General features: G+C 47.3%; 1 protein-coding gene across 1 annotated transcript in view; it reads left to right on the top strand.

The window, feature by feature from the left end:
- Positions 1 to 14,303, top strand: part of FSTL4 (follistatin like 4) — a 408,859-nt gene that overhangs the window by 365,474 nt on the left and 29,082 nt on the right. The window contains exon 7 of the mRNA XM_081299417.1: positions 6,517 to 6,637. Coding sequence (XP_081155543.1) covers positions 6,517 to 6,637 — 121 coding nt within the window. The remainder of the gene's footprint in view (positions 1 to 6,516; positions 6,638 to 14,303) is intronic.

The raw sequence follows: 14,303 nt of genomic DNA, 5'->3' as shown, positions 1-14,303 counted from the left end.
AAGTTCCCAAGCAAAGACTCCCATGAGACAGGACATTCCAGTGGTTTAGAGCACACCGCCCAGTAGCTGAGGGCAAAGGCCAGCCATGCCTTTAAATATCATTAATTCTTTGCTCTCAGGAGTGTGCTCTCAGGAGTGTGCTCCAGAGGCAGCACATTCGGTTAACACACCACCATTCAGTCAGCAAATGATAACCAAGCTCCAGTTATGTGGCATGAAACTTGCTGGAGACAACACAGTGACACACAGAGATGAGGTGCTCACAATCATGGGGAGAGCCTGACAACCTAGACCAGCAGTCACCAAGTCAGCCAGGGACACACATGCCCTTAAGTCCTGGAGAAGACTGAAGCTGTCACACAGGGTCTTCTCACATGTCTCTGACCCCCTACTCCTGGGTCTGAGCCTGGAATGAACAGGAAAGGTCCACACTGAGTTGCTCACACTGCCCACAGTTACTTTCCCCTGGGGGTCCAGATGGCTACCTAGGGAATCACTGCAGGTTTCAAAGACTTTTTTTTTTTTTTAATGTATGTTGAAGAGTGAAACCAGGAATGTTTAACCATGGAGCCACATCCTCAGCCCTTTTTATTTTTTTATTTTGAGACAGGATCTCACTAAGTTTCTTAAGGCCTTGCTAAGTTGCTGAGACTGACCTCAAACTTGTGATCCTCCTGCCTCAGCCTCCTGAGTCACTGGGATTACAGGCATATGCCATCATACCTGGCAATTTCTTTTTTTTCTTTTTTTTTTTTTAAGAGGACTCTGAGCAAGAGAACTCGGTCTACAGGTCCTTGAAGAGTAGCAAGTGTGTCCTCTGAGGGAATGGAAGGAAATGGGCTGCATAGGAACCCTAACATCAGTCAGGTGATCAGCTATAGTGAGCCAGGTGGTTAGCATGTGTGGGTACTCACACGTGCGCATGCTCATGTTAACTGCATGTGTCCATGTGAATGTATGTGTGTGTGCTCACTGATTCGTGCATGTGGTCCCAGGTTGGTCTGGATCGTGGCTACACATGCTCAGGTCAATGCAGGTGTCTCTGAGTACTGGCACTATGGAGGTGCTACTTATCACTCAGTATGGGGGTCCACAGTGTTCAGCTATTTGTGCAGATAAGATGCCCAAGTGCATGACATTCTAGGGATCAGAATCAAGCCAGTTCAGGAAAGAGGCCCCCTTCACTTCCTCCTCCCAAAAGGTATCCAGGGGTGCTCCTGGAAAGAGCAGAGTTGGAAAAGCTCTGAAGAAATATCTCTCTGAGTTGAGTTTTAACTCGTGACATTGACAATATTGTTCACTTAAATTGTAACATCTCTCTGGAGTCCTTGTGTTTAACACTGAGTCACTAAATATTCAGCATTGCTGGCTCATTTTCATATTATTTATACCTAACTCTCATGTGTCACCATGACAGCGTCCCCTAGCTCATCTCTGCTTAACTATTGTTTAATACTTAAGTCTCACTTAATTACTTTCTTTAATAGTGGCAGATACTAAGAAAATAACTTTTGAAAAGACGAAAGCCATATCTTTAAGTAAAATTGTCTCCTTCCAAAAAAATAGATGTGCATCAATACAAAGAATGGTCTAATCTGATATCTGTTTATTTCTGGAAGTAACCCTGATTTGCTAATACATTTCTATGTGTCAGAGAAAAAAAAGTTATCCATAAAAAGACAATTACAGCGATGCAATCAAGCATTGATAGTAACATTCAGACACATCTCAAAGAACATTTGGAAGAGGAAGAATTGCAGGTTTAGTTTTATGTAGCTTCTTATAAATCAATTTTTAAAGTAATTCTCTCACCTCCAATGAAGTAAATTTGATTTCTGTAGCCAGTATTCATATCCAGAAAACAATAAGCACTTTGTTCTATAATTATGTGATGCCTATGGTTTTAGCCCAGAGACATTATTTTATTTATTACAGAGTGAGATTCTCCCCAGAGTCTACACCACGGGCTGGTAATACATTCGGTGCTCACAGAAGAGCCATAAGGCAGCCAGCAGCTCCTTATGTCCTCACAGAGCCAACACCCAACCCTCAGCACCTGGCTGATTACCCAAGAGGCAGGCCTCCGCTCCAGAGGAATGGGGACTTGTGCCAGAGAAACAGATGGAGGCCAGGTGCAGTGGCGCATGTCTATTATCTCAGCTGTTTGGGAAGCTGAGGCAGGAGGATTGCAAGTTCAAAGCCAGCTTGGGTAACTTAGCAAGACCTTGTCTCAAATAGAAAGTGGGGGGAGATGTAGATCAGTGCTAGAGTGCTTGCCTAGCATGGGCAAGGCCCTGGGTTCCATCACCAGTATGACAAAAATAAAAAAGAAGAAAAGCAGAAGCTAAGGGACTACATTAGAGTTGCAGCAAGTCATCAGTGAGGTCTGGGCACTGTGCAAGAGCTTCTCTACTGCTCTGAGCAGAGCCTTCTCTTCAGTTCATCCCAGCTGCCCTGGCCTGAGGAAGGCAGAAAAACCATGAGTCCCTCTAAGAGCTGCAGGCTGGAGAAGCAGACAGGGCAGGGAGGTGAGGACAAGACCTGAGACCAGTCCTCTGCTTTCCCAACAGCACCCTTGTTTTGATCCTACATTACTGGGCCATATTTAGATGGATGGGAAGGTAAGAGGTGGGCACCTGGGTTGGCAAAGCAAAGAGCCAGAGCCAGACACAGTCTCTGCAGAAAGCCTAGTTGAGCGCCCTACTATCCATTCAACAACTATTTGTTGAGGACCCACTGTGCGCCAGAGGACACAGCAGTGAACACAGAGCCCAAGACTCCCTCTTCCCCCACGGGGCTGGGTTCTAGTCGGGGAGGCAGATGGTGAATGAGATAAACACAGAGCACTGAATGCTGAGTGGCAGTGGGTGATAGGAAGAAAAATGAAGCAGCAAGGGAGATGGGGATGTTGGGGGAGAGGCCAGGTAAAGGTTAAGCACACTTGAAGGAAAGGGAGACAGACAGACAGCCATCAGGGAGGAGAGGGCAGGAAGTGGAAAGTTCCTGAGGGGAGCACATTCTGGCACTCTAGAGCAATGGCTAGGGGAGAGCGGCCAGAGAGGGGCTGGGCAGGTCCTCACTGGCTGTGACCTGAGCCAGGATCTGGACAAGGAAGTACACAATCTCGTATTATTTGCTTGGAAAGGAACTTTCTGGTGCTGTCCAGGAAGGAGACTCTCAGGGTGCTGGCAGTAGGCAGTGGAGGTAATCAGAGAAATAGACTCAGAAAAATAATTAAATAAAATAATCAAAAATTTAAAAATATATAAATACATGTTTAGAAATAAATGTATGTGTACACATAAACACAGGATTGAACCTAGGGGTGCTTTAATACTGCCCTATATCCCTAGTCCTTTTTTTATATACCTTTATTTTATTTACTTATTTTTATGTGGTGCTGAGGATCGAACCCAGGGCCTTCCACATGCTAGGCAAGCACTGTACCACTGAGCTACAACCCCAGCCCCCTAGTCATTTTTATTATTTATTTTGAGACGGGGTCTTGCTAAGTTGCCACAGCTGGCCTCAAACTTGTTATCCTCCTGCCTCAGCCTCCTGAGTCACTGGGATTACTGGTGTGCACCACCACACGCAGCTCCAAATGTATTTTCAAGGGGAGCCCTGCTAAATCACCTCAGGGAAATGGGTTTTTATTTTGTCTTCTGCCTTTGGGTAATCCCTAGGGATTAACCAAGGCCATGTACAGCCATCTCTCAGTATCCACAGGGGATTGATTACCCAGAGAATATCAAAACCTCTGAATGCTTGAGTCCTTTGTATAAAGTGGCATAGTATTTGCATATAACCTCCACACATCTTCCCACATACTTTAAATCAGCTCTAGATGACTTATACTACCTGGCACAATGTAAATGGTGTATAAATAGCTGTTACACTGTACTCTTTAGGGAATATGGACATGAAAAAAAAAAAGCTGCACAGACATCATTTTTTTCTGAATATTTTCCATCCATCCATGGTTGGTGGAATCTGCAGACAAGGAACCAATGAAGATGGAGAGTCAACTCTATGTCAAGTTCTGGCTCATATTAACCTCTTAAAGGCTATATGTTTGTGCTAATGGGTTATCATTCTCAGGGTGTCTCAGGGGGCACCAGCCTTGGAGCCACCACCTCACCCAGGCTACTTTCGAGGAGTCTGTGGTCCATCTAACCAGCAACTCCAACAAGGTGGCAGGGGCTGCCAGAGCCTGAAGTTGGCTTCAGGACCCCTCACAGGAAGAGGGCCCATGGGTGTGGAGACTCAGGAAGGCAGTGTGGAGAGGGAATGCCAACAGCCCACACCAGACTCCCTGCCAACAGCTCTGGTTCTGCCCTTAGGAGAGAGTCCGCCCTGGGTCAGCCATTTGGGGCACTGAGGAGTTTCCAAGCCTCTCACCGCTTCTCCAGGGTGGAGGCTGTCCCTGGCCTCCCGGCCCTTTGTCAAGATGCCAGCCATCCACCGCTGAGGCTTCAAGCAAAGTACATTTTCCTAGAGACTTACTTAGATTTTGACACAGGAAACAGCTTAGACTAGAAATATGTTGTCCCAGCATTGACTAGCCATTAACTTTTCATAAGCAACTCAGGTATGAAGCCTTTATGGCTCTGTTATGACACAGGACAAATCAGCTATCTGCTGTTTTATTTTATTATTGAGGCTTCCACAGAATGCCGGGAATGGGGCTCTTTTCAGCAAAATGATGTTTCACAGCCCACTGGCAGGGTTCCGGCAGAGCCCTCTCCAATACTATTCTCCACCAGGAGAAGGGAGTCACAGGGGGTTGGCTTTCTTTGTCCCCAATGCTGAAAGGAGGTTGTGTGTGTCCACTATTGACCTTCCCACCTCCCCACTGCCATGCACCTCTCTTTTGCCTACAACTCTTACTTGTGCTAAAACTTCTTTAAATGAACTTGTGATGGTTATGCTGGGCCCTCAAGGGTGTGAGCAACGGAGAACGTCATCCTTTCAGGGGGCAGAAGTGTACGTATTAACGAAAGACCCTCAGAGCTGCCCAGTGCTGCTCACGCATGACCCTTGTGCACAGAAGCCAATGGCCTTCTTCTTTTCTGCCACCAAAATGCTTCTTTGAAAGAAGGGAGCTCTGAAAGGGCAAGGAGAACAGCAGTAGGGATGGTTTGGTGTTTGTTCCAGGGGTCAAGAGGAGTTTTGCATCTTCTGTTAGTAATGAGAGGAAAAATAACGTTCCCTGTGTATGTCGTGCTTCTCACGTGAGGAAATACACGCACATGCCTTCTCTTGCTGGGGAACATGTGTTGTCCACACTTACAGGTGGAGAAACCAAAGCCCCAGAGGCACTAGGGGACATTTGTTCAATGGCAAATCCAAACCAAACCCTGCGTCTCCTGAGTCCAGGCATTGGGCTTCCCCATTTCTCCCCATGTCCAGCACCGTTCGGCCCTTTCTCTCACCCATGAGCTTTCTCCGTCTATCAGCTCTAAGCACCACGTCATCTGAGGTGTTTGGTAGCTAACCAAAGCTGATAAGGGACCTTCATGGAATGCTAGGCAGTTCCAATGCCGACATGTCTGCCATTGGCACTGGAAGGGGACAGCACTGTGCTCAGTTCTGCAAGAGAGAACGCAGCTGAGTGGGGAAGGACTTGGGGCCAGCCCAGTCCTCTTCTGGGGACTTTATCACAGCCACAGACCTCCTGACCATCCCTCCCCTGTGCACTGGCTCAATAAGATCCCAACCCTCGAGGCTGCAGAGACCACTGGGCCAAGGCTCACTGGGCCACTTCTTAGGGGGTCATCAGTCCTTCTGGATCTCTTTTATGCCCCTGCCTTGATTTGTGTCTGTCTGCTCCCCACCCCCACAGCTCTGACTCCCTTCCCTTGAGCTACTCAGATACCTGCAGGCTGCCTGAAATCATTTGGGGATCCAGGCAGGATCTAAACCAGTTGTAAACAAACTATAGCCAGTGAACCAAATCTGGCCCGTCACCTTTAAATAAAATGTCATTGAACACAGCACCCTCATTAATTCATGAATTGTTTCGGCACTTTAATGCTATTTTGGCAGAGTTGAGTAGCTGACAAATCTTAAGACCCATGAAGCTGAAAATAGTCACTATCTGGCCCCTTAGGAAAGTTTGCCGACACCTCCTCTACACGAGGAATTTCATCCAGAATTACAGTCTCTTAGCAGGTGGGCGAGATCACCGTAAAACAAGGGGGCAAGATGAGAGGGGCACCTGAGCCTAATTGATGGAAGTTGGAGGAAATGTGCTGAGGAAGTGGTCCTGCCCACCTCACAGAGAAGGTGCCAGGTGAGCACAGTGGTAAATGGACATGCAAGGTCTGAGCCAGGAACATGCAAGAGAGGTAGCGTCCCCCGCTCAGGACAGCACAGCCCTCAGCTCTGCTGAGGAAGGGGTCAGGCAGAAAGGAACTCTCTCCTAGAGGCAGGAGTTCTGTTTTCCTAGAAAATTAAGAGAAACCAGCCTTCTCAATAGAGAGGCCAATCTCATTGTCATCTTTGCCCATGCAGGACTTCGGAGAGGATGACTCCCTGTACATCACCAAGGTGACCACCATCCACATGGGCAATTACACTTGCCACGCCCTGGGCCACGAGCAGCTGTTCCAGACCCACGTCCTGCAGGTGAATGGTTAGTAAATGGCTCCATGCATGTTGTCCCCTCAAAGCATCCCTAAAACGCTGTCCAGAGCAACCTGTCACCCCCTTATGTATTCTGTTATCTGAAAGAAATATCTAACTCTGAAATATCCCATCTCTCCTATAACTAGGAGGGATGGTGAAGAAAATTAGTCTCCAGCCAAGGTCCCCTCAGATGAAATGCATCCAAGTGCCAGGGTAGAGGATGCCATTCAGGCAAGTTACCCTGGGCTCCTGAGGCCCCTGCAGGCCACCGTAGAGTGTGGTGTGTCCTGTGGGCAACATGATACAAGTGAGCAGCTGTGATCTCTAGATCCCACAGACCAGAAGCTCTTATCTACTGCTGCTCTCCCAGGGGGCATGGAACTGAACCCCTTGTACAACTAGGAGGCATTATTTCCTCCAACAGAGACTTTCAAAAGGCTCAATGGGCCTCCCCTTAGGCTAAAACCAGGACAGAACCAGAACATGCTTGGAAGGTTTTCCTAAGTTTCTCAGGCCCTTGTGTTGCCAGCACTTCTGGAAGCTGAGAATTAACTCCCTCCTGATCATTCTGCCACCGAGTACACCAGTCAGTGTTTTCCAAGCAATTGTCTGGATAGTTCCTGTGCTAAGCACTGCATGTAGATCCTCCCAGTTGATATGTTTTTAACCCACATTATGGATGAGTTGCTAAGAAAGGTCATTCACCTGAGGTCACACAACTGGTAGGAAAGCAACTCTGTGGAGTCAGCACCCAGTGCTGACCTCCACTTTGCATGCTGGCCACTTCAGCCATCAAAACAAACAGGCCATCTGATCTGCAGATCAGCCCCACCCAGCCAAACCCAGCAGGGCGCCTTCCTGTCACCTGGAAGGCCTGAGCAGGAGGTTCTTATGTCAGGGAATAGCGTGGAAGTGTCACATCAGCCCCTGGGGGGTTTGTGCCAGCTGGTATTCAGGACTTACCCTCCCAGGATAAAGTGAGCAAGATGTCAGAAATATCCCATCATCAGGTTCACCTTCACTGACCTCTAGGATCCAGGACGACAAGTCATTTAAGGACAACTGGATGCACTCAGTTTGCCTCTGCATTTGCTATACAGGATGTTTTAGGGACTTTCATATCCATTCATGTCCCAGCCATATTGTATTAATATTTCCCTTGAGTTTGGACATACTGAATCCATGCTTATTGGCTTGTGATCAAGTGTCTAGGTTTCACCAGAAATAACCCAACTTGTTTTTTAACACAAGTTACAACACCCACTGGATGAGCCAACCTATGCTGGGACACAGAGCTAGTCTACCATGCAGCAGGGACTGGTCCAGGGACACAGCTTGTGTTCTACTGTGTGAAGGAAGCTTCACTGTTGGACACAGGCAGGTGGCAACCAGAGGCTGATGAGGCTCTGAATGTTTGGTTGCAAAACAGTTCTTGATGGTTGACTGCAGGTCTCTCAGGTCCTCAGAAAAACCTAGGAAAGTAAAATCAACAGATACCCAAGCCCTTGCATCCAGCCCCTCCCCAGCCTGCTCCCACTTCACAAGAACCAGAGGACCCAAGGAGAGGGCTGGAACCTCAGGCTCCCTCTATTTCCTCCAAAACAAATCTGAAGAGGGCAAGGAGTCACCTGGCCCAGGAACCAGAGTAACTCACAGGTGAGAGCCTATAGATATCTCTGACTTAGCTCTTAAATTCCTTGATAAATCAAATGGCAAGTTCACAGTGCTGGGCAGGCTCTTTTACCCCAAGTCCCCTTGGAATTCTGGGGCTGAGTTCATTATGTGGATGGAGCCAGTTCCTCACCTTTAGTGCTGAGTCAGGAAGAAGGACTCCAAGGGCCATGAGCATTTCTGGGCTTAAATACTAGCTCTTCCCACCAGGCCTGGGAAGGAGACTGCTTAGCTGGCACAGAAGAGTTCCCTTTGAACCTTCCCCACCACCCCCTCCTCACCAGCCCAGCCACTGCCTAGTCTCAGCTCTGGCAGCCGCTTTCAGCCCTGGAAATCTAAACAAAGAGCAGAACCTTCCAATTGAAATACAGAAAAAGGCCACTTGAGATCCATTCCCTATTTGCTAAGAGATTCAAGGCTTCCTTCCCAGCCAAAGGGCTGTCAATAGAGTGGGAAGAAGCACCCTGGGGCCTCTGTACTTTGTGATCAGTTTTCTACCTCATTAAATCGGCTCACTGTGCATGGCCCTATGGAGGCTGGGCTAAGCCATTAGGGTGACTCTAGCTCTAGAAGTCAAGAAGGCTCTGTGGGCTTCTGATTCCCAAGCACTTAGGGTGACATTTGAATACAGTTCTCAACTCCTAGATAAGACTACCCATTCCAAAGTAGGCCTATTGTTGCTTTTCAAGGGTTATGACCTGCTGGCCCTGGAAAAGGATGGGATGTTTTCAAAATATTCCAGAAGTTAAACTTGCTGTGTCAGACTTGGAATAAAGCTGTATCTGTGAAGGAAGCTATTGTTTAAAATAGGATGTTCTGAAAGACATTGTAATAGTGAATAACACTTGCTGAGGTTGCTGGATCACATGGTTTGATGTCATCCAGCACATCAATGTGCAGATTCCTGGTGCTGTTCAGGATCCCGGGAGGGAGGCGCAGGGAGGGGCTCGTCACTGCAGGAGAGTCTCAGAGGCAGTAAGCATGAGAGTTTTGCAGGCTGCTGCTTAGTGCCAAAGCCTTCAGGCAGGGGGAGCTGGAGGGCCGAGAAGTCACCCTGCCTTGCTAAGGAGTCTGGTGAGGAGAGAGTGAGAAGTCAGTGACATTCGTCTGTGTGATTTGTTCCTTCTTACCCTCCATCCCAATTGTGAATTGAAGACATAAAAGATGGCCCTGACCCACTGAGGTCAAATTCAAGTCCAGTCTTCTCAACTCTGCTTATGGGATCCGATTTGGTCTCCTCTTGGCCTGGTTGATCAGCTGTGGCTTGCTGAGCTGAGGGACAGCTCTGAACCTAGTCAGGGAGCAGCGTTCTGTGTCTCCATTCCTCCAACTACACTGTCCTCAGTGAGAGGGAAGATGGGAATGGAGAATGAGGAAGGGAACAGAGGGAGACCGTTGTGTGCTCTCTGAAGGTCTCAGAAAACTGAGTGACCAGAGATGTGTCAGGGTGCTCACATGTGGCCTGTGGACCCAAGAGACAAGGACACAACCACCTGGGAGCAGGACTCAGCTGTTCCCCTCTAGCCCAGAACAGACCTGAGCTGGCAACTCCTGACACAGGTTGAAGACATGAACTCTGAGTCAGAGAGTTCTGGGTTCAAGTCCCAGTGCTGGTCTGGAACTTTCTGGATATATAGTTTTAGGTAAGAAAATAAACATACCTGTAAATGGGAAAAACAATATTACCTACTGCCTTCCAGATATAAGGAGATATATAACTGTGTATAAAATGTTTGGGAAATGCCTGGCTTAGAATATAGTACCAAGTCCAGGGTGGAGTAGACATGTTTGGATTTATCTCAAGCCATATTTAACTATGATTGGTTGATACAGATGATCAAAGCTTGTTACCCTCACAGAGCTTCCAACCCATTATACAGATAGGAAAATCAAGACCTAGGGGAAGATTGCCAAACTGGGAATAAAATATAGGTTGCCTCTTCCTGGGCTGCCCCACTCCCTGGCTCTTGGTGGCAAGAGTGGGATTCTATACACAGGCTAGGATACTTCTGGGATCTCTCCTTCCATGACTCTGGGCTGACCCAGTTGCCCAAAGGGAACCCTTCTAGAAATTCTACCTCCTCTCTCAAATTATTTGTATAACCCGTAGCCAAGGCCTCCCAGAGATGAGGCCCAAACACTGACATGATTTATAACTTCATACAAACCTCCCGCATTGCTTTCATAGGAAGGAGCAAGAACCTCAGACATAAATGATTAATCCATTAAATTAAAAATACCCTCGACCTCCCCACAGTTCAAACAAGCCATGATTCATTTCCAAAACACCCTAATAATCTCCAAATCTGTTTATTACTCCAGCTTGGTGCTTTTGCGACTATACCTCTTCCTTATGGACATATTTGTGCCGCCTTTTACCTTGGCAGTGATAGATGTTTCCCAAAGAAAATGGGCCTTTGTGTTATGTATTCAAATGTCTTCACTTGAAGATTTTTGCAAATTTAAAAGAAAATGAATGTGTCTGCTCAGAATATATTAATTTTAAATTATTTCTAGTGTGCAGATTAACAGGAGAGGAAGAGGGAGAATCAGGACCACGGAAAAACAGTTGTGCCCTTGCCATGTTACTGACAAGAAGCTGTGGTCTTCCTCTTGCTCTGACAGGGCCCCTGAAACTTCAGAGACCCCGCACTGTTGCCTCCCTGCCCAGGGTTCTCCTCAGGCCCTCCTTGGCCTGGCCAGAGGCTGACTCCAGAGCTCTGGCACCGTAGGAGCTACAGCTTCTGGCCACAATGAACAGGGCTGGGCAGGTGCAGGCCAGGAACTCATTCCGAGCCTGGGCTCTTCCTCCCCAGCCACAGAGTCAGAGATGCCTCATCACCTAGCAGAGGACAGGTGGGTCCTATAGTTGAACACTCACCCAACTGAGCACTGATTTTTTTTTAATTCCTCATGCCAGTGTTTTCCTCAGTGAGTGATCAGTTCAAGGCAAGTCGGCTTCCTGGTAAAGCTGCTCAGTGTGGGGGCTTTGCCTTCCATGTCACAGCCCCCTTTGTGCAGGACATTGAGCAGGAAAGACCCAGAGACTCTCTGGTCCTGTTCCAACCCAGGTACCTACGACTCTTCACAGGGCTCCTTCCCACTGCTGCTAGCCTGGCTTGCACTGTCCTTCTCCTCCGTATCAGCCACTGAGGAAAAATAGGTGGGGAGGCTGGACCCATTGGCTCACGGAGGGACAGGAGCAGCTTCCTGTCCCCAGGGACACAAACTCCTGCAGGTAGCTCACAGCCACACACCCTGCCCTCAAACACATACGTGCACACACATGCACTGTGGTCTGGTCCTGCTGCCCGCCTCTAGCCTCATCTTGGCCATGCTGCCCCTCTCACCAAGCTCCAGTTCCAGAAACTTCTCTTTCCCCGACACACCTATCCTCTTGACTGCCTACTCCAAACTCTGCTGAAATTGCTCTTCCCCCTCTTTGCTGCCAACGCCACATCATTCTTCAGTATTTAACATCACTTCACTCAACAGATATTCACTGGGCTGCTTCTATATGTCACATGCCCGCAAAGCACTGGAAACACAGCTGTGAACACAAAAACCCCACCCTGGTGGAGCCTGTCAAGGGGTAAAAAGTGCTGAGGAGGAAATATTTTTTAATAGAAGAGGAATAAGATTAAATGAAAGGTAGACATTTTATAATATAGAGTGGCAAGGGAAGGTCTTGCTGAGAAGGTGACATGGTTTGTACATGTACAGGTGATGAGGAGATCAAAGATGAATCCCCAATTTTCTGGTCTGAGCAACAGGAAAAAAAGAGAGAGAGAGAGAGAGAGAGAGAGAGAGAGAGAGAGGCTGTTTCCTGATAGGAGAGGGGAAGCTGATTTGGGGGAGATGAGGAGCCCCTTGGGACATAACAAATGTGCAGTGCTACTGCAGAGACACTCTTGAGGTGTTGTGCAGTTGGGTACCTAAGTTTGGGTTTAAGGCAGATGTCTCAGCTGGAGATACAAATTTCTGATGCACATGGTTTATGAAGTCAAGTAGACACAGATCACCAGAAGAGTGAATTGCAGATAGTTCTTGGTCAATGGACAAATATTTAGAGCCTGGGCGATGAGAAAAGGCCAGAAAAACAGACTAAGAAGGAAAAACCAGAAAGTGGCAGGAAACTAAGAGCGTGGCATTCCAAAGCCAAGTGAAGATGACATTTCAAGAAAAGTGCTCAGCTATCTCCATTGCAAAGGGGAAAATCCCCAAGGAGTGAGAGAGGTGTTGGAACCACATTCAGGAAGCAGCCGGGAGGCAGAGAGGGCCCAAGACTGATCACTGGACATTCTCCAGGAGAAAGGAAGTAGAATGGTCTGGAAGTGGCAACCAGAGCCACCGAGGCCACTCCCAGTCCAGTGATAAGAAGAAAAACCCAGAAGGCTGCAGAAGCAGCATCCTCAGGAAAAAGGTTTCCATGGAAGCAAGCAGGTTAAAAGCACTTTCAGAGATTTTGCTAATGACAGAACTTGAGTTTCAGATGGCACAACGGAGGTTTTGGGGGAGGCCTAGGCTTCCTGTGGAGACTAGCATGATCTGGGATAAAGGGCATGAGAAGAAAAGCCCTGATAACTCCCAGTTAGAGAGTTGGGACCATAGTAGGGAGGAAGAGGGCATTGGAGGTGGAGCAGGCAGAGGTCTGGGGTCTCCTCCTTAGCCTTTCTATGGAGGAATTGTCTTATCCTTTGGATGTCTTCGACTCAAGGAGACCTCAAGACCAGAAGAGGGTGTCTTATTCTAACCCCTGCCAGTGGAGACCCAGGTGTCTTACCTTTGGTCATGTATTTTTACATGAATGGTTCATTCCTCGCACCCTGAAGGAGAAACAATCAAGTTTCCCTTTGTTCCAGAACATTCCTACACACTAATTCAAAATTTGTCCTGAATTGGTCTGAAGAGCTTCCAAGCAGACTCAGAGTATCACCAAGAACCTGTTAGGGAGATGCAAATTGTCCAGCCCCATCCCAGACCAATGGGCTCAGACACTGGGGGGTAGTCCTAGTGCATTTCATGGGTCTACAGATTTCTATCAAAGGTCAAGGCAGAGGCCAAGGCCAATCTTCAATGCTGGTGTTCATATCACTGAGGACACCAGGCCCATTCCTTGAGTTTCCTTTCCCTGGATAAACCCTCCACAATAAAAAGACAGGCTCCCAGTCATCAGGAAGTTAAGTCTTTCCTGTGTGGGATGCACAGAGTAGCACCTGCTCTCTATTCTGATGAGTTTTCTGGGACTACCATCCCTGTGGTCCCAAATTGCCTTTTGGGAGTGATCTTCACGCTTGCAGTTAATTCTTCAGACTTCCTCAGTCCCCATGAGGCCAGAGACTGAGGCTCTTATTCACTGCTGTCTGTGTCATGCCTAACACTTGTGTGGCATTTCATAAACATTGTCTGCACAATACCAAATAGACAGAGCTTTGTAAAACTCATTCAACGTCACTAACGTGGTGCCAGAATCTGGGATGAGAACCCTCTCTCATCCTCCATTTGGTATTGTAATATTTTGTAATAATTGATTAGGAAGGCAACAATCATCATGATCATTTTTCAAATTTTCCTCCACTGTACTTGCACATTTTTTTTCTTTTAGATAAATTCAAAATAGTTTTGTCAAGTCCTGATCAATTGGTTTTCATTAGAATTAGATTAAATGTACAGCTTCATTTATCATTTTTTACTTCTTAACAATTTAGAAAGTCTTCCTATCCAAGGACATCTCTTCCAATTACTGAAGAATTTTTAAGTGAAGTTTTATAGTTTTCTTCATGTAGGTTCACACTTTTTTTTTTTTTTTTTTTTTTTTTGGTACTAGGGATTGCATCTAGGGATACTTAACCACTAAGCCACATCCCCTGCCATTTTTTTATATTTTATTTTGAGACAGTGTCTTGCTAAGTTGCTGAGGCTGGCTTTGAACTTGCAATCCTCATGCCTCAGTCTCTTGAGCCACTGGGATTACAGGCATATGCCACCACACCCAGCAGTTC

Source organism: Spermophilus citellus (genome assembly GCF_964194105.1).
Source record: "Spermophilus citellus genome assembly, chromosome: 1".
Taxonomy (NCBI): Eukaryota; Metazoa; Chordata; class Mammalia; order Rodentia; family Sciuridae; genus Spermophilus; species Spermophilus citellus.
This window is presented reverse-complemented; position numbering and strand designations above follow the sequence as displayed.